General features: G+C 40.6%; 1 protein-coding gene across 2 annotated transcripts in view; it reads right to left on the reverse strand.

Annotated features, from left to right (window-relative positions):
• The window catches only part of KTI12 (KTI12 chromatin associated homolog), a 34,537-nt gene that overhangs the window by 6,736 nt on the left and 7,330 nt on the right, over positions 1–20,471 (reverse strand). For both annotated transcript variants that reach the window (XM_018567637.1, XM_018567638.1), the window contains exons 3-8: positions 14,270–14,321; positions 13,170–13,222; positions 8,561–8,616; positions 7,883–7,962; positions 1,863–2,022; positions 651–713 (exon numbers count right to left, since the gene is read on the reverse strand). In XM_018567637.1, the coding sequence (XP_018423139.1) occupies positions 651–713; positions 1,863–2,022; positions 7,883–7,962; positions 8,561–8,616; positions 13,170–13,222; positions 14,270–14,321 (464 nt within the window). The remainder of the gene's footprint in view (positions 1–650; positions 714–1,862; positions 2,023–7,882; positions 7,963–8,560; positions 8,617–13,169; positions 13,223–14,269; positions 14,322–20,471) is intronic.

Genomic DNA, 20,471 nt, shown 5'->3' on the forward strand with positions numbered 1-20,471 from the left:
CCCCCTATGTGATAGCAAAATATGTGACAGGTCCTCTTTATGGAGACATCAGGGGTCTCCAAGACCCCTAATGTCACCTAGGACCCCCCAAAAGAAGCTGATGAAGCACAGATCTGCTCCATCAGCTTCTTTCCAGCTTCTGAAGCTGGAGAGTGACACAAGAATGCGGAAGTGATGTATTATACAACACTTTCACATTCTTTCAGAGGAGAGGGGACCGGAGGGAGCTTGTGTACCGAGCTCCCTCTGATCCCATGTGTCACAGGCGACATGCTGATCCCGGGCTCGCACCGGGCACAGCGGAGCCCGGGATCAGCGGGAGAATGGCGGGGGGGGCCGCACCGATCGTCGCTAAATACAAGCGATCCGCCGGCTCTACAGCCGGCGCATCGCATGTATATTAACGGGCATCGCTGCCCGTTTTAAAATTGCGGCCATTTCCCGCTCGCGCGCGCAAGGGGGCGTATCTGAGCGGACGTCTGAAGACGCCCGCTCAGATCTAGAGAGCTCCTGGCCGGCCGTTTTTTTACTACGGCCGGCCCGGAGGCAGTTAAAGGGTGCAGCAAACAACCGTGTTAAGACTCTGATATAAGCAGCTTGGTCACCTTCAACGTGTATGTACAAAACAAATGCAGTCATTGGACACTCACAGTCACCACGTCCTGTGTCACCTTGTCTAACTCATGTAGAAAATTTGTGGAAGACAAAGGTTGCTGTTTGAGAAAAGAAAAAAAACAAAACAAAAATAACACATCTAGGAGAAAAATACATCAAATCACATGTATGTATATAAAAAAATTATTCGTAAATAAAGACCAACGGATATCAAAATACCAAAACCTGCCCTCATTTAATGTCTTATTTTAGTACATACATTTAAAGTATCTAAGATGTTCAATATAATTTAGTGTATTCACTACAAAACACTGAATTTTGTTGCATGAAGCATTTTACCACTGAAGCATTTTACCACAGATCATAGACCATAAGCCTATGCCCACCAGACAGTTATAGGTTAAAGGAAATCTGTGCGGAAAGAAACATGGAGGTTGCCATTGCCATCTTCTTCTAAAAAATGACAGCTGCCTAGCTTGTCATGCAGCTCTAATGGCTTTCTGAATCTCCAACCTGCAACACTCTATTTCAAAATTAAATTAGTTGCATGCTTGTTCTGATTAAAAGGCGCAAAATGTACTGCAGTCAGAGGATCTGCATGACAACAGTTAGCATTTTTTAGGGGGTTTGCAATGGGAGTCTCCAGGTTTCTTTCCACACTAGTTTCCTTTAACTTCTTCTAGAGCATGGACTTATATATGAATACTCTAAAGCTGGTCATACACTTGATTTCCTCATCCATTCTTAAAAAGCATGGATAGAGGAATCTCCCCTGATGGCTTTTGTATTCTGACATCCAGCTGTCAGAATACCTGCACAGTGATGGCAGTAGACTGGCTGCAGCCACTGTTTGGCTGACAATTTTCTTCTTTTGATAAAAGTTGAGCTGGATGGTGGCACCAGAGATTCAACAGAAAGTGGCCAAAATTCGATCTGTGTATGGCCAGAACTATGTTAGATGTCTTCCCCAGCCACCTGTCCAGTAGAAGTGTGCTCATTGGACAACACTCTTACTGGACGGAGGGTTGGCAGATGGGCAGAGCTCAGAGAAAGCATTGAGGAACTCAATTTGGAAGCACCATCAGGTGAGGTTTTCTGGAAAAGGCAAATAACAGCAGGCATTACTTATCTTTAGATGAATGATCTATTAACTTTATCCAAGTAAAACCATCATATTTTAAAAAAGAAACCAGTTACAGAATCATCTTACATGGATGCAGTAAAAGGAGCAGGGGTGTATTACTTACAGTCTGTGTGGATTGGTTGGGTGGGGGTGCTTTTCTGTGGAAAATTGCATTGCAGATCTGTTCCAATGGCAGTACATCATCCTTCTGTACAGTAAAGAGGGGACTATCCCATCGATTACGGGAATCAGGAGCCTCAAATCTCTGTATCAAGCCATCAAGTCTGTCAAGAAAATGCATATATGAAATTAAGCCACACTATTATAGTTTCTAAAGTTATATAGAACTGTGACATAAGGGTCTCATAAAAACTTGTTCAGACACATAGTTCAATCATCCTTTTTCATATTGTTTGGCATTATATATTATAAAATTGGAAACATTTATTTTGGTTTCCGGACTCCCCACCTGTCTGCCCCAAGGCAGGTGAGAACCCAAGGATTGTGTATGCACACACTTAATGTATGTAGACCTTAACTTTAAACTTCACTTATTTGCAACTCTTTGGTGTGTTGGAAGCATTTTTTTTTTATTTCTGTTTGATAAATGCTCATAAAATCTGAACTGTTCTGTGTGCACTTCCTATTCACAAGTGAGAGTAGAAGTGGCTGAGTAGTTTAGCAAAAGACAACTGGTCAGAACTGACACCCACAACAGGACTTAGAAGCTGAGAACATTTCTAGCAAGTATGTATTTATCTGTACCTGCAGGGTCTTTTTAAAGGGATAAATCAATGGAAATGTGCATGTATAGCAGATGTACTACATTTTATTTTTATTTTGCCTTGACATACACTTAAAGTGACACTAAACTCAGGAGTTAAATCTTTAACATGCATTAAGGACCTAAACTATTAACATAAATGTATCTTATTTGTGTATCACTCGGCTGTAGATCCTCAAATCATCTCTGAATTCATGCTTACATTGTCCTTCCTTCTGGATGATGGCTACTTTTGTTCCCCATGGTCCCTGTGTGTGTTGTAAATTAGCCACCACTCCAACTAGGGCTACAGCTAATGATTATGTTCATAATCGAATAGTTGGCAGATAATTTTTTCAATTAATCAGATAACAAAAATTAAATAAATCCCATCCTTAATTTAAAATAAAATACACAAATGGAGTCTTACAAATAAAGTTTACTTTAAAATAAAACTGCATGCACAATTTTTAGCAATTGCACTGCATGGAACGCACAGCATTGTGGTACTGTGCGTTTCAATGTGTGCGATCGCACTGCGGGTGGGAGGCGCGTTTGAGGTGCCATTTAAATAAATGGTACTACAACGCACTTCCTGCAGCAGAATTTGTCAGGCCGAAACCGAAAATGACGTTTTTCCCACCTTTTCTAAAAAAAATTTTTCAATAATTGTAATGTAAGCACATGGCACATGAATAGCTTCAACCAGGGAATGACAGCTGCCAGTGGCAAGATTCCACAGGCGGCAGCTGAATGTAAATACAGCAAGCAGTGGGCGGGTGCAATGGCATGCCTGCTATTGAAATTGCATTTCAAATTGCAATAGCAGGCTGGCTATTGCACCCGCCCACTGCTTGCTGTGCCCTCCTCCCAGCGTGGACACACAGGGGCCATGGGGAATAAAAGTAGCCACCCTCCAGGAGGAAGGACAGTGTCAGCACCAATGCAGAGATGATTGGAGGATCTACAGCTGAGTGATACACAAATAAGATACATTTTTGTTAATAGTTAAGGTAATTGAATGCATTTTGAAGATTTAACTCCTGAGCTTATTGTCCCTTTAAGGCTAACTACTAAGGGTTAGTTTTCAGCATTAGGTTAAGCGTTAAATAATGGGGTAGGGTTCAGCATTTCCTTTCACTGTTGCTTGTTAGAGGAAGGTTAAGATATCGTTTTAAGGATTAGGTTACATTTTAGGGTTTTGTGTGATGGGAGGTTACAGCAAGGCTTAAAAGTGACATTAAACCCTCAGATTTTTTTACATAAACCAATACTGTAATCCATGGTAGTTTCCCTTCTCTTTGCTGCTCTTCCTTTTAAATCCTTCTCTCCTCTCATGCTGGGGGAGAACTTCCCTTTGCAGCTGAGTGCCTCTTCCTGTAGTGCTGGCTCAGGTTGTGAACCTTCACACAGACACCATGTATCCATTCCAGAGACAAGGCAGTCAGCTGCAAAACAGAAGTTCTGCCCAGCATGAGAACAGATACAGATTTAAAAGGAAGAGCAGCAAAGAGAAGGGAAACAACCATGGATTACAGTAAGGCACACATTACAGTATTGTTTTATGTTAAAAAATCTGAGGGTTTAATGTCACTTTAACCCCAACTCCAGCATTATATAATAAATGAGGCTCCTTCTCCCTTTGACCCATGGACTTTAAAATGTAGCTTCAGCTGTAATACATGTCTTCTCCCCAGCGCTGTCATCCACGGATGTTTCATTCCTTCCTGCAGAGCCATGCCTCTTCCAGGCCGCATAAGGCCCAGTCTGCCCAGGCTGTCACATTCTGTCACGGGATGTCTCCTAAGGGTGCATCATCACACAGACTAGAATCAAAGTACAATGCTGTAAAGACTGCTGCTTGAATATGTCAATGACAGCTCTATTCTTTGCAGCACTGAGAACTGTCTATAAAGTACTGAATTTATAGAACCCACTTTTTCTCCTGAAAGGGCTGTATGTGCATGTAGGCATCCTTAGCCAATTTCTTTCTTCACATCTGTGTTCAAAAATACCCAAATTATAGTACATGTACAGAGAACACTTTCTATGGATGGTTTATAGGTTGGACTTGATGGACTAATGTCTTTATTCAACCTCAAATACTATGTAACTATATGCAAAAGTTCAGTCTCCAAACTTCGTGGCACCCGTCTAGGCGGATATCAGAGAAGAGGAGTTATACGCCCTACTTTTCTACACTTCTGATAGCTGATAATGCCCAGTGGCTTTAGGGGGAGAGACTGCAATATTTATTAGGTACTAATGTCTTCTTTGCATTTACCATTTTACATATCTGTTCTGGATTTTATAAGACTATTGAGAGATGGGGCAAAAAATGCATAAAGACTACAGATGCAAAAGATTGCAGCATTGCTTACAGCAATCAAGCCTCACAGGGGTAAAAACAAGACAGTTATAATTAGTGCTTACAAATGTCAGACTTTTGCATGGCTGAATGCCAATTTTCTCCTTTTTTATGTAGAAAGAGGATTAAACATTTCCCTTTGTGTGCAGTGCATCCATTCAGCAGCCAGGTTCGGTATCAGACTAATATACTGTAGATCCCAGCAATTCCAGCAATGATGGGCAGATTTGCCATTGCCTGTCATTTTTATGAAGTATCTGCCCTTAGCCAAAGTAATGGTAGGGTTATCTGACTCCAGACCTTTAGTGCTTGTATATACAGTCTAGGATGTTTAGGCTCACATTCAATTTGCTTAATGAACTAGGTCTTTGTCAAATTGTTTAAAAATCTAATGACAATGAGGAATGGACTGGACAAGCACTGGTAAAATATAATTAATATCTTTCTTCATGAAACACTGTGCAGTATTATATTGTAAATGCACTTTCACAATAAATATATGGACGCCATTGTTTAATCCAATTCAATTCCATGAACCTAGTTTTCAAACATTCAATAGCGGATTTCCATTTAATAAATGGCTATTCCCAGGTAAAATGTATTACATCCGATTTGTGCCTGGATAAGTCATTCATACTAAGCTATTCCTGCATTTGCTCACCTAAAGGAATAATTCCATTAAATACATACACTCTGCCATTTGTAGCACGGTTGTGCATTACTAAAACACTTGCAAAGTACATAGAATTCATAGTCAGTGTACCTGAATTAAGGGGTAGCATCACCAACAGGAATGATTACATCAGACTTTTCTATGCGCACAACACTATTACACTCTGGAAACAAGTTTGTTAACATAATTGCATTCAATATTAACTAAAGGAAAAGTAATTTAATTGTTTTTGAAACTGCTTTTTTTAGAAAAACTAAAAATGACTTGGTATTCTTGTTGCCTCAAACTAATCTCTAAACATCTGAAAATCTTTCCTCCTCATCTGCAATTCAACGAGTTTCTTGTTGAAATAAAAGACGTACAAGAATTCTAGCAGCCGTTGATGGCAGCTTTGAACTAACCAATTCAGAAATCTGTACAACCCCCCAGAGAGAGGCTTACGAAGCGCCGCATGTTAAAACTGCTCCTAATGAATTATTCTCTGTCTGCCTCCAAGGCAAAATTATAAATTTTTTCCCCTTCCCCGTCAGTCTCAGAAAACAAATGAAGAGACTGCGGGCGAGTAAAGAAAAGGGAACATTCTTGTTAATTTCAAGTAATAATTATATTTAAAACGATAGTTTAAAATATTGTCACTCTGAAAACAACATTTTTGTATCACTAATAGCCAGACAATGAGAAAGATACATTTTACAACATGTATTGTAATGAATGACTTGACGAGGCAAGCCCCAGAGGACCATTTAAAACAGGGGTGCTCACAAGGTCTATCGCGTAGCGATCACTGGTAGATCGCGATGTCCTCTCCTCGACAGCCGGCGCCTCTCTCTCCCCTACCCGATGGCCCACAGTGCGATCGCCCGCACCCGGAACGCAGGCACCGGAATGGTCCAATGCGATCTGCAAAAATAGTGCTTGCATCATTTTTGCGGATCGCACTGGACTGGAACACAGGCACTAATGCAGGCGATCGCACTGTGGGCGAGGGGCTTGCCTGCGGAGCCTGGCTGCTGTGCCATTTACTTCAACGCCACGCCCCCTCCCGCTCCTGAATGCAGGTGTTTTTTTGTTGGTAGATCTCAATGAGCTCGTCATTTGAAAAGTAGATCTCCAGACGAAAAATTGTGGGCACCCCTGATTTAAAACAACTTAAAAGTATACTGGTTTCATGTGGAGGGCACAGCTAAAAATGCTTCCGTTAGCGGGCCCCATGGTCGCTAGCGGGCCCCACTTCCTTCTCCATCGTTAGGCCCCGCCTCTTCCTCTGCTGCCAACGCCAGGACCAGCTTCCTCCTCCGCAGCTGCTGTAAGGAGGAATGCGCCGCTGCACAGATCACTGACAGCGACACGTTCCTCCTCACAGCCGCCAATGACAGCCAGAAACCTGTGATGCCATAGCTACCCAGGCGGCCCGCACAGCATCAGGGGTACCCCTTTGTTCTTCGTCCTGGCTGGGCCCCCCTGTGCACCGGGCCCCATATCGGCCACTGGGGTCGCCAAGGCGATAGCTATGCCACTGAATGTAGTACATCTCTGCAATACATGCACATATCTAATTTTTTATCCATTTAAAGGCCCTGCAAGTACAGCAAATTCCGGCTTATCTGGCAGAAATGCATTCAACTCTCAAGCACTATTGTGGGCTGACAACCACAGCTTTTTGTGAACTGAGCAGTGTTAGCTCTGTCCAGTGTTGTTATTCAACCACTCTCACACTCAGATCTCTACAAAATAAAGGGGGCAATCAGATAAAAAGTAATGCACGCCCATTTACATCCGACTACTCATAGGCTAACATTGGGCTTCCAATCAAATATGCCTGAAATACTGAGAGGCAGACCTGATCAGAATCTCTGTGTAAAAAAGGGCCAAAGGCTAATCATTCTGTAATACAAGATAAGAACCAGGAGGGCCAAATAGACTCTTTGAGATAACAAAAGCAGAGCACAGGATAGCTGTGAATTTCTGACTTGACCAACAGGTTATTTTCTTTTATCAGACAGATATTACAAAATGCTTCCAGTATTATATTTAACAGACCAAAGTGGAGCCAATATGAAGAGGAGCTCATTGTTGAAGTTTACATATACTTCAGTTAGGTATCTGACCATTCAGTTTGGGTATCAGGGTCATGGATCACCTGCCGTCTGACACTGATGCTCAGTCAACTGCTTGATCTAGCATGCTTGCCTTCCAACTTCCATTAACATCAGATATTTCATTGTACAAATGTAGGATTAAATCTAAAGAATACATCCTACATATTCACATTAGATTACTTTTTGGATTGCCATGCACACTGCTGGCACACTTCCATAAGTATTGTTCCCCAGCACTTACATGTCTTGTGTATATTGGTCATCTGACTGTCTGTCCTTATTCCAGGTGGAACTGACGTCTGGGGCTGTCACACAGTTGATCTGCAGGAACACAGAGTATTGGATTCACACCATTTCATTATCACCTTTCACAGTTTCCTGTAAGCTAGCTCCTTAGGTTCAGAAACACACCAAGCAAATAACAAAATGGAGCTCATTAGGTCTAAAATCTATACAAAGACAAGATGACATCTCAGGATACAGGTCTATAGGAAATGCAGGTGCTAATAGAAATATCCATTGTAAATCAGTAGGTCAAGTAGAAACTTCAAGATTGTTATAGCTAATTGAGAGGACAAATTATTCACACCCATACAAGGGGCATGAAGACAAGTAATAAAAATGCCATGTGGTTTATAATCAACATCAATAACTCCAGTGAGCTGCAAGGTGCCCAGTGCCACCAAAATCACAGCTTTATCCTACTTACTAAGCTCAGAGAACGTTCACTTTGATAACTGAACAGTTTCTAGTGCCTTAGTAACTCAACCCTACTGTCTAGGTACTAGTTCTATTTAAAAATATAAATACAGTTAAAGCTACAAATAAAACTAAAATGTAACACAAGTTAAATTACACAATTTATTACAAGCAATAAGAATTGTGTACCGTACATATACAACACATTAATATGACATACCAGGCAGTGTGGAGTCTGGACATGTTTTATAAGACAGAAAAGCTCGTATCTGTATCCTGGAAAAAGATAACAAATAAATAATGCATGTCTTAGTAATTAAGTATGTCAAGTATACAAACTCAATACTCATCTAATATAAATTAGACAGCTTCTAAACTTCGACCCATGTCCTCACTTACCCAGTTTGAGTCACTATGTGCAACTTCGGGAGCTTCCTGGTGGACTTGTTTCTCTTTATTTATAAGGTATTGTTATCTTTCAGGTCTTGAGGTCGGCTAAGATTTTTCCGGGAACGGGCGAGAGATTTGAACCGTTGCTTTACTGACCAACTAACTTATATTTTCAACCTTACCCACAAATCTTCTGTTGATTCTAAGATGCAAGAAACTAACTATAAGCTCCTAACTCTCTGGTATCTGACCCCTTTTGGTCTTGGGGTGATGTATCCATCTGTCTCTCCTTTGTGCTGGAGGAGGTGTGGTACGATGGGTACTTTATTGCATTTGTGGTGGGAATGTCCTGAAATCCAGTTATTCTGGAAAGATATTCGCGTTCAGATAAAGATCATAGCAGATGTTGATCTACCTGATGATCCTGTATATTGCTTGTTTCACTTCCCATCAATTTATTTGAACCACTATAAGACTAGTGTTTTGCAGCACCACCTCAATGCAACTAGCAGATTAATACCCATTCACTGGAAACAGATAGGGGTCCCTACCAGACTGGATTGGCATTGTGAATAATTTTCAGGAGTCAGAGAAATGGGTGGGCAATTGCCATGATAGATATGATAAATTCTATGCTAAATGGGCCATGTGGATCCATTATACCTCTACTCTAGATACGGGTTCACCTACGCCATGAAAGAAATGTAATTTAATCTCACCATATTGTGCTTACCAGTAACACTATCTCTATAGCTTTTTGGTGATGATTTGGCTTTATCTTTTTTTTAGTCTTCTGCCTTGAGATCCTCCGCTTGGGACTGTTAAGTATGTGATATTTATTTTTTGGGGGGGGGGGTTATTGCCCTTTAGCAATCTTTTTATTTGTAATGATCATATGCTACTTTGCATTGAGTCACCCTTTGTCTAGATGGGGAACCTTTTAATAGCGCTGATTTCATCACTTATATGTTCTTTTGAATATCATGTTGGAACTCACATCTGGACCCCTTGTTTGTATTTGTTCTTGTGTTTATAAAAAGATTGTTTAAATAAAGATTATATAAAAAAAGAAATGGTGTTCAGGGTATAAAATGATGTTGTTAAGGCCCATAAAATCCTCCATACCAAATCATTTTTTTAAAATATAAGTTAAATGTTTAATAACCAAAGTATTTTTTCGTTCTAGCCCTGTATTATCCTAACAATAAATAATGGTTTATTCAATGCAATATCCTTCTAAAATTTGGGTCATTATTTATTGCAAAGCTTTTTTTAGCAGATATGTTGTTGTTTGTGGAGCAGTTTTGATAAAGAAACACCATCACTCCTGGCTATGGCTCCTGGCTGTTTACATTCACCTGTTGGCTGCGGAAACTAGCCAGCAGGTGAATGGGGAAGAGGAGCCCCTCTGGGATGGTTGCTTGAGAGTTCTGTTAACTCTCAAGCAACCAGAAACTACAGTTATCCTGCACCTACCGATCCTTTGGGTACCGAATACATGGGAGTTTACAGTACAGTAAACTCTATTGTAAATGCGAAAGATCGATACTCGATCAATCACAACCCAAGGAGCATCTCTAATCTTACAAGGGTCCTCCACAAAGCATTTCTGGAGGGTCAACGGTCAACATTTGATAATTGTACCGTGGCCCGCTGAGGGGGGGGGAAGTTGATTGTTTATATTTAGATTGTTTTGATTTAATAATTTTAATTTAATTGTATTTTGTAAAAATGCCTTCAAAATAAAATAAAATACAGTTACACCAAAAAATTAAAGCGTTGGAATTCTTCACCTATTCCACCACCTAAAAACTGGGCGAGATTACGTTAAAATGTGTGACCACGTCACTGGTCACACATTCTAACGTAGTCTCAAACTTTGATAGATCACATGCCTACCTGTAATCATTTAATGAGAGAAATAGATTATAATAGGGAACATTACAGTGCAATATTCCCCATTATAATCCACTTTTCTAATTACATAAAATAGCAGTGCATAACAGAGAAATAGATTATAATAGGGAACATTGCAGTGTAATATTCCCCATTATAATCCACTTTTCTAATTACATAAAATAGCAGTACATAACAGAGAAATAGATTATAATAGGGAACATTACAGTGTAATATTCCCCATTATAATCCACGTCAAATGACATGATGGAAGACACCCCCCCTTCAGACTCACCCTTCCAGGAGCAGCAGCCATGTGTCGATGTGTGCACTCACTGCAGGGGGCGGGGCAGGGCGTGTGACACACAAACACGTCTCCTGTGACTCACCTCCCGCCGCCTGTTACCATAGACGCGGCCGGGAGGGGAGGTGAGTCACAGGACCCGCCCCCTCACTGTGAAGCCCGTCGGCAGTGCAGGGCCCCGGCGTTCGAACACCGGGACCGTGCACTGCCATATATTGCATGACCGGACCGCACTGAGACTGTGCGGCCCGGTACCATTTGATCCGGGGGTTGGGGAACACTGTTGTAGAGTAGTCACCGCTCCAAGCTTGCTCCCGTGATTGACTACAATCTCACGTTTAGTTTACCAATTTGTATTGAGATTGTAGTCTGTTACGGGAGCGAGATTGGAGCAGTGGCTACTTTACAACACACACAGCGACCATGGGGAAGTACCCACACTCCAGAAGGAAGGACAGTGTTAGCACCAATTCAGGGATGGTTTGAGAATCTACAGCCGAGTGATACACAAATTAGCTACAGTTTTGTTAATAGTTAGAGTACTTGAATATATTTGTAAGATTTAACTCTGAGTTTAGTGTCGCTTTAAGTGCATGCAAAAAGAGGGATGTTTTAAAAAGGCAAAACTCAATGTGCAAAGAGCAGTAACCCATAACAACAATCATTTAATATTTCACTGCACAATAAACACTCGAGTTACTGGTTGCCAAAAGGTCACTGCACTCTAAAGTTAGCCTGGCAGTGATATTAAAACTGGAGCAGAAGAATCTGGAGCAGATGCCTATGGCAACCAATCAGCTTCTCTCTTCATTTTGTTCAGTTAGGGTTTGAAAATGAAGGAAATGGATGCTGATTGGTTGCCATGCACCGCTGCTCCAGATCCGATCTGCTCCAGTTTTGATAAATTCCCCTCATTGTACTGAGTTATATATAGGCTATATTTTTTTGAGTATTTGCCCAATCCAAAAAGGGTTGCCTCTGATAAGTGTGGGGAAAATGGATACACCTAAAATAAATAAAAGATAAAATGAACCACGTTTACATGATAAACCTGAAAGCTAGCGCAGCCCCTGGAGTCATTAGATGGATGTTTTCATGCAGAGGGCAATTGAAAGGGAACTATATCAAAAGGCTAAAGTTCATGAAATAACTGGGTCATTACATTATTAAGAGTGAAGCAGGTAGCAGGAACAAAGCCTACTTATACTTTAGATAAAATATTTAATGTAATTGACTGCAAGTGGTACTTGTTATCTGCTCCCACCGGATTTGAATATTTAGTTACCATCTGCTGTCTGTTTCATTATCATTATTTGCCTGGTTCCATTAACTAAGAGGTTACATCGATTGATCAATTTACTAATCTAATGTCTCAGCATTTGAGGTTACCATCAAGTCAATGTTCAGAGGTCAAGTCAGTCCCCAAACCCCCTCCAACAATGATGGAGAACTTCGGAAACAAAAATGAAATTGCAATTTTGGGTGGGCTGAGATTTCAAAAGTGAACAAGAATTGACATAAAAATGTGTAAACCGCCGCTGACACTGCACAGAGAAACCCCACTGCATCCGCACATAGACTCAGCTAGGCCGAGTACCTTTGTGTCCTAAATTCTGGGAATGCTCTGATATATTAACCAGTCATTCTAATCATGGCTCTGGCCCCTTCTGTATCACACTATTGGCTAGTTAGGCTGCCCATCACAGTGGCAAACCAACAGTGTGTCCAAGAACATCCCCAGACCTCAGGGCACACAAGTGCTATGCAACTAAGCTGGGCTTATTTCAGAGTTGAATGCTAGCATATAGAGCCTAGCACTGGTTAAAAACCAGCCTGGCCCTAGGTTTCAAGGGCCTCCAAGGGGACCATGACCTGAAGGCTAACTAAGGTACTTGCAGACACCACAATGTGCCTGCATATCAGTACTGTTATTAACCTAAGTACTTTTCAGGCCAGATTAGATTTGCTTTAAAATGAATTGTAAATTTAAGTGTGATATCAAATTAATTCACAGGCAAAAGCAAACCAGTGATATCAATGAACCATAGGAAAATAAAAAATAAAATGATCTCAGATTACACATGCCCTAAAGTGGAGCAGGCCGATAACATGAGACATGAAAACTCTGTCATACGGTTAGTAGGTTAAAGAGTCAGTGGCCCCATGCTTCTACAAATTGTTAATCTAATCGTGCTTGCTACAATATCTTAACCAGAAGACACTAGCAAAATTAAGTCACCTTTAATATAGTTGAGGGAATCCAGAATAACAACATCTTCTTTATTCAATTTCCTAAAATAGCAGAAAACAATAATATTGTTGAGTTCAAGCCTTTTAAAATTCTGCTAAATTGAATCCACTTAAATCCCAAGATACAATACTTTCTTCAAATTAGATTCATTCTTTCGGGTTTTTTTTGCTTTTTGATTAGGAAATGTGAGGGCTTTTTGCAACCTCAAAAGACCACAGACAATACTCACAATTTAAATAAAATGTCCTACCAAGAAAAGTCACTTAATCCATGAAACCAGTAGAAAATATGACCACGATTACAATTTCATTTTCTATTGAATTCCTTCTTTTGATGAAATTACAAGATCATTACAAGCAATGTGGGTAAACTGTTCTAAGGCAACTAGTTCATTTAGCAATACAGATTTTCATTCAGAAGAAATGATTTCCAATGCTTTTTTTATGTGACCTGTAAATCCAGACAGAGGAGAGCAACACAAAAACACCAATACTAGAAAACAATTCAACTGACCCTGCCAACATCCTTTTAAAAATGACAAGTTGTCCTTTGGCAACCAAAGTAACCTTGAAAATGTTTCTCAATAAAATTAATGAACATTAAAATTATAATTTTCTGGCTTTCTGTGGCTTTAATAATATCTAAATGAATGACCTAGAATAAGCATGCAGCGAGTAAATGCAGAGTGAAGTCAGAACTCAGAAGTCATGAAATGTTTCAGTTGGTCACTAGAACTAGTAGGTTATTACATGCAGCACCTGTCCCTCCCAGGATCGGGTCTTTGCACGGATGTGCATGCTGCATGGACATGCACGCCCGTGTGAATGAGCCCTTAGTCACTAAAATAATTTGTTTCAATGGTAAATACTCAGATGGGTACTTATACACAGATTGGAATATCAATGCCGGTTTTGGCTGTGAAATCAAATGTGAAACAAAGCTGAACTATGGCTGAAAACACTCAATAAGATAATGTGTGTAATTTGACAGATAAAACTGTTTGGATTCTGTCAGCAATGTCCCACAGTTTCTCCAATTTTCAAAAGTCTGCCCAGTAAAACGTAAAATCTTGTTGGTAAAATCATAACCTTTCAACTTCAGCTCTTAAAGCTCCCCGCAAATCCTTCTCCTTCCTGGAATCTGTAAAAAGAAAAAAAAAATCCCATTACTGTTAAAAGTATACAAGGGTAAACTTGCAAGAACATTAACTACTACACCAACGTTGGAAAAGGATAATACAACTATCCCTAGACCAGGAAAGAAACACAGAGGCCGCCAATGGTGGTCATGTGAAAATGCTGGTGGCCTGGCTGTGATGCTAATCCCGTAGCTTTAATATTGCAGGCCAGGAAAGTCAGAAATTCACATACTAAAATTTGCTTCAAGTCGCTGAGTTAAAGTATTGAAGCAAGTGGGTCAATATGACAGTCAGACAGGTGGAATTTTCAGAAGCAATTGCAGTCTCCATGTTTCTCCCATGACATCACTTGTAATACATAGGTTTCATGTATTCAAAAGTTTGTAATTGAAGAAGAACTATTGCTGGTATTTTTACATGTTGGTTAGGAATTATATCAAATTGGACTCGTTCCTATGGGCAACATTGGCTCTTGCCCATACAGAAAACACATGGGACCCATCTGCAGTTCTATATAACAGCTAACACAAAGGAAAGTGTGCAGCTGCTCTTATCCAGATGGAGACCAGGGTTTTGTCCTTGGTGGAAACAAACAAAATCCCTGGTTGGGTATAATGAGCACCACCACTTACTCATTTATCTAATATGCCGCTTTCCTGCGGGGCTCACAATTACCTCAGAAAATGTAGGATGAGCCCAATGCAGAGTACTGATTTATGAGGAGATACATTAAAGTAGGCCGAAGTGATATGATTTGAAGGACATTTATTCTGCGTTTATTGAACCGGTCATGTTTACACCACTCACACAATAACTATGTCCTGGGTGCAGTAATTAGCGTTTCTAGAGTCGGTGACACAGGTTTTCATGTGCAGCTTTTCACGCACGTTAATGACATTTCACACTCACGTTGTCTCCTAGCAACTACCGCTGTCCTGTGACTACTTTTATATCCATCTTCTAGCATGTGAGTAAAATAGGGTTGAGCAGTACAGTACAACCAGGGTCGCAAGTCACAAAACCAATGACCCATTTTCTTGCTGCCGTATTTTTCACAGTAAAAGCTGAAACTGTACAACAACAGCCTACGTTTTGCTGTAAGAAACCAGAATAAAATAAAACTGCTGGCTAACTGCTTGGCAGCTGTCACCTACTCATGTTAATGATCGGATGACAACCACTGCATTTGAACGCCGGAACACCGCGTGTAATTATATAGGATACGATTACGTGTGGTTAGGAATCAATCACACGATTGATGCATCCAGGGATAGTGACTGATTCCTAACCACATGTAATCGTATCACATATGATTACATACAATTACATGTGGTGTGCCAGAGTTCTGCCTCTTTAAAATTCAGCCCTTATCACCCAATCATTAACTTGAACTTGGAGTGACAGCTGCCGCCAGTAAATAGAAGATTTGGAATTCCTGCTGCAGGAAATCGCAAGTTCCTGACACAGGAATACCAAATCGCACCTCCTTGTGAGGGCTTAGATTCAACATTCAAATCACAATATGAAAACAAATAATAAAATAAATATTCCTGGCACATTCCTATACTATAGACTAGGGATGCACAGATACTTTTCGAGTACTAGTGAAGATACTTGGCATTTTCATTAGAACTACCAGGGTTGCAGGGGTTGCAGCTGGGACCTGGCTCTGGCACTCCACCACTGTCCTGAAATCATTAGTCTGTATTGTTTCAGAAAAAACTGTCACATGACAATAAACAAAAATGTATCAGTACTCGTACTTGTAAGTACTCGGCAAGTACCGGTACTCGTACTCGCAAAACTGGTATCTGTGCATCCCTTTATTTATAAAAACAAAATCGTACATTAAAACAGAGATGTACAAACCCCGGGAGCTCCGTGTGCTCCTTACAAATGACAGATGCCTCCTAATTTTTTGAATTTTTCTCTAGTGTAGTCTTGGAGCTCAAAAGTATCGGTACATGTACTCGTACTTGTACCGAGTACTGTACTTGGTATCTGTGCAACCCTACTATAGACCTTTTAATAGACCGTTCGTAGATAATATTTATATTTTGGTGTTGCCTTTTTATAAAGCTCATATCATTCATCGGGTTGAAAACCAATGATGAGGTTGGGCTTGGTGTGAACCAAGCCCTGAGTTTGCCTAAGATCGCTCACCCCCTCTTCCCAACCCAATCAGTGTTGGCAGGTGCATTCCCACGCAGACATATGTCACAAAGGGTGGGGAATGTCCCCACCGCAACCGCCGCCACTCATTAGCCTGGAAGGGGGTGGCAGTCGCAGTTTTGAGTGGGCTTGAATGAACTCAGTCTCATCAATACTGAAAACACAAAAAAACTATTACGTCTATCATGACATCTGAACTCCCTCACCCCCAGCTATTGTAGAGCAAATACAGGCGTATTTTCATACAGCATAACATAAATCTTGATTTGCGGATCACAGGAGCGGCAGCAGTTTTCTATCCATAGCAATGTACAGACAGAAATCTCTGTACTTGGGCATAGGTACACAAATAGTAATACAAGAATCACTGCGCTAGGTGTGAAAACTAAATAACTAAATAATTAATTCGACCAGCCGCAACTATGTGTGTGAGTGAACTTATTATATCGCAAGTGAGTTGCGCTCGGTCTCGACAAATATAAATAAAATGGAATATGTGTGCTCTATAGGACGTGAAGAACACAAATGCCAACACAGCATTCACAGTATGGCTTACCAATTGGAATGGATGGAGCCATGATGCACATGGGCAGTATGAAGTAGAGCTGACCATGTCGGAGGGAATATCACTGGAAGAGGGCAAAGTATAATACTGGATCAGGCTGACGCCACTAAAAGGGGTGGGAGCATTTATTAAAGGATGACTTGACCAAAGGTCTTTACCCTGAATATTTCTATTCCCCAAAAATGTATCATAGTGGCACATTCAAAATCCGCTCCATCAGCTGTTTCAAACACACTTCTTTCCCCAATGTGCAACCTAAGCAGACTAAACATATCTGGCCCAGTTGTTCTTTTTTCGATGATATATTATTCTGTGTTAATGTATTGTGAATATATGCAAAACGAATAAATAAAATGAATACCATTAAAAAAATCTCTGTCCCTTATACGCAAATTTATTTTGAAAGCTAGTAGCTTAAAGGAGAACTATGGGGTCAGTGTTTTTCCCCATAGTTCTCCTTAGGGTAACGGGAGGACACAAACTAGCATCCTCCCGTTACCCTAAGCTCAACATTTTCATCTTCATGACTTCATATCATCTACATACGTTTTTGTGACTGCCACAGGAAGGGCAGAGGTGTGTTTTGTTCACCTTCCCTGTTCTGTGGGAGAGGTAAAATGGCAGCACAAGCAAAGAAGGAATAATTTGGTCCCCGGGAACAGACTAAGGCAGTTTTTTTGTTAACGGTTAGGCACCAGTGACTACATTATAGTCAATGGTGACACATTTAGAGTGTATCAATAGTCAAAAAATAAAAATACATTCGTATTTCTGTACTGAATTTCCCTGAGTTGTATCCCATTCCTAATAACCACATTAATCTAGAAGTTTGTAAACTTACTTATTGAAGATTTCCCATAGGATGGACTTCCTCAATGCACTGACACAATTTCACTCAGCCCTGTGAATATGCACTTCGATGTGTCACCACTCTCACCGAGCCTGCCTTCTGGACTACAACTCAACGTCTGAACAATGTAACATTTTCATTGCTTGCTGGAAGCAATTCATGATGGGATATGTGGTTTTGAGAAATAAAGGTTACATTACATCAAGCAGCAGGGAAAGAGACACAAAGCACACTGGGAATCCAGGAAGTTGATGAAAATGATGGGCAGACAGAAGGCAACACTCACTACATAAAAGGGATTTTTTTCAAGTAAGCTTTCATTGCATTATCAGAAACAACTCCAGTATGTCTTCCTATTACAATGCTGATGTTATACCAGGATAATATATGACAGGACCTCACAACTCCTTTAACCAGTTGACATCCGCGGTGTTAAACCCCCTTCCCATCCAGGCCATTTTTCAGTATTCAGCGCTGCGGTACTTTAACTGACATTTATTCCGTCATGCAGCGCTGTACTGAAATGAATTTTATACCCTTTTTTGGGGACAGATAGAGCTTTCTTTTGGTGGTATTTATTCACCACTGGGGGTTTTATTTTTTTACTATATTAAGGAAAAATTACCGAAATTTAAAAAAAAAAAACAGTTTCCCCTTTATTAAATGATATTTCACTCTGTCACAAAATGTGAGAAAATTCACCTACCCATAGCATTCTGCCACCTCTGACCACCCCTGCTATTCATACATTTAGCTGCATAAAACCCCCCACCCCATGACTAGCAAGTACCCCCACTGGGGATACAGTGCTCATTGGTCAGTACCAAAATGCATGTAAAAAGCACATAAAGTGTTGTCAAATTTTAATGCACCATATAATAAAAATGCTTTATGGGTTTTTAAGAAAACACATGTCCTTTTTTTATAATAGGGAAGGTCTGAACAGGCCATTAACCTCCTCGGGTATTCCCGAGTTTGGCTCGGGGTTAATTTTCAGTACCATAAGCGGTAACCCCGAGCCACACTTGGGATTACAGCGTAGCGTTACTTATCTTGTCCCTCAAGCCGCGCTGTGTCCTCCGGACGATGCCGGCATCCGGGTTCCGTCCCTTGCGAGCGTCCGCGCCGCAAGGGGGAAGAACCGGCGGGAATTTTACCACCAGGGAGGTTAAGCTGAAAAGTTCATATTTTACAGTGGTATGTGTAAGGGCTTGTTCACACCAAGTGCAGAGCAGATGTAGAGCAGTTACAGAACGCATCAAAAATGCATCCAATGTATTCCAATGGTATTTTGGACTCAAGTTCACACCACAGCATTCATTCCAGAGCATGTGGAAAAACTGCAGCATGCCCTATTTTTTCTGCTCTGGAACACACCAAAACACATGTAAATACATCAAAAACGCATGCAAACGCCCTGGAAAGCCAATTTTAGGCTAAAAAAAAAAAAGAAAAAAACATGGACCGGAACGCATCAAAAAGCACTGCACTGCATATGCAGAAACTCATGCAGATCTGGTCTGGATAATGTCATGAGCAGAACAGTTTGTTCCCGGACCAAAAAAGCATACCAAGGTATCCCTATGGTATTTCTGGGCTCTGTTCACACCAGCGCAGTCCGTTACGATCCAGAAAATACTGCTCGTCTCATTTTCTCAGGTCCAGAATGCATGTAAACGCATCATAAATGCATGCAAACGCACTGGAACGTACTGGACTGCACCTTTTTAATCTGAAAAAAAAAGAAAGAAAAGCTGCACCGGAACGCGGCAAAAAACGCCCTGCGTTTGCAGATCTGTTCCGGACATGGTGTGAACATAGCCCAAGTTTAGATTCGTCAGTACTGCATTTCTGGAGATCCACATTCAGAGGTTTTCTCTAAATCTTGTACTTCTATTGTATCTATTTGGCAGATTGCTGGAATGTGTGAGAAGTTTAACTCTTTCTGGAAACAAGCACTTCTCCTCGCAGAATGGAAATGGTTTCTGCTATTAATCTCAGTGGAATATGCATACAGTCTGTGGCCTAGCTAACCGTATTTGTGAACCAGGGCCCAGCACATGAATACATTTAAGCAATTTAGTGAGAATACAATATTCAGATGGGTATAATTATCTTTGGTACAGAAGATTTCAATGAAATGATTAGGTATCCTTCTCAAGACAGATCAACTTATTTCAAGTGACACTAAAAACTCAGGAGTTAAATATTACAAATATTTTCAAGTACCTTAACTGTCAACAAAAACGTATCTTATTTGTCTATCCCTGTGTGTGTTGTAAAGTAGTCACCGCTCCAAACTCACTCCCGTGATAGACTACAATCTCAATACAAATTAGTAAACTAAACATGAGAGTGTAGTCCATCACAAGAGCGAATATCAAGCAGTAGCTACTTTACAACACACGCAGGGACGATGGGGAAGAAAAGCAGCCACCCTCCAGCAGGAAGGACAGTGTCGGCACCAATTCAGAGATGATTTGAGGATCTACAGCCGAGTGATACACAAATAAGATACATTTTTATTAATAGTTAATGTACTTGAATGTATTAGTAAGATTTAAC

The sequence above is a fragment of the Nanorana parkeri genome, unplaced genomic scaffold (genome assembly GCF_000935625.1).
Source record: "Nanorana parkeri isolate BGI_ZX_2015 unplaced genomic scaffold, ASM93562v1 scaffold1078, whole genome shotgun sequence".
Taxonomy (NCBI): domain Eukaryota; kingdom Metazoa; phylum Chordata; class Amphibia; order Anura; family Dicroglossidae; genus Nanorana; species Nanorana parkeri.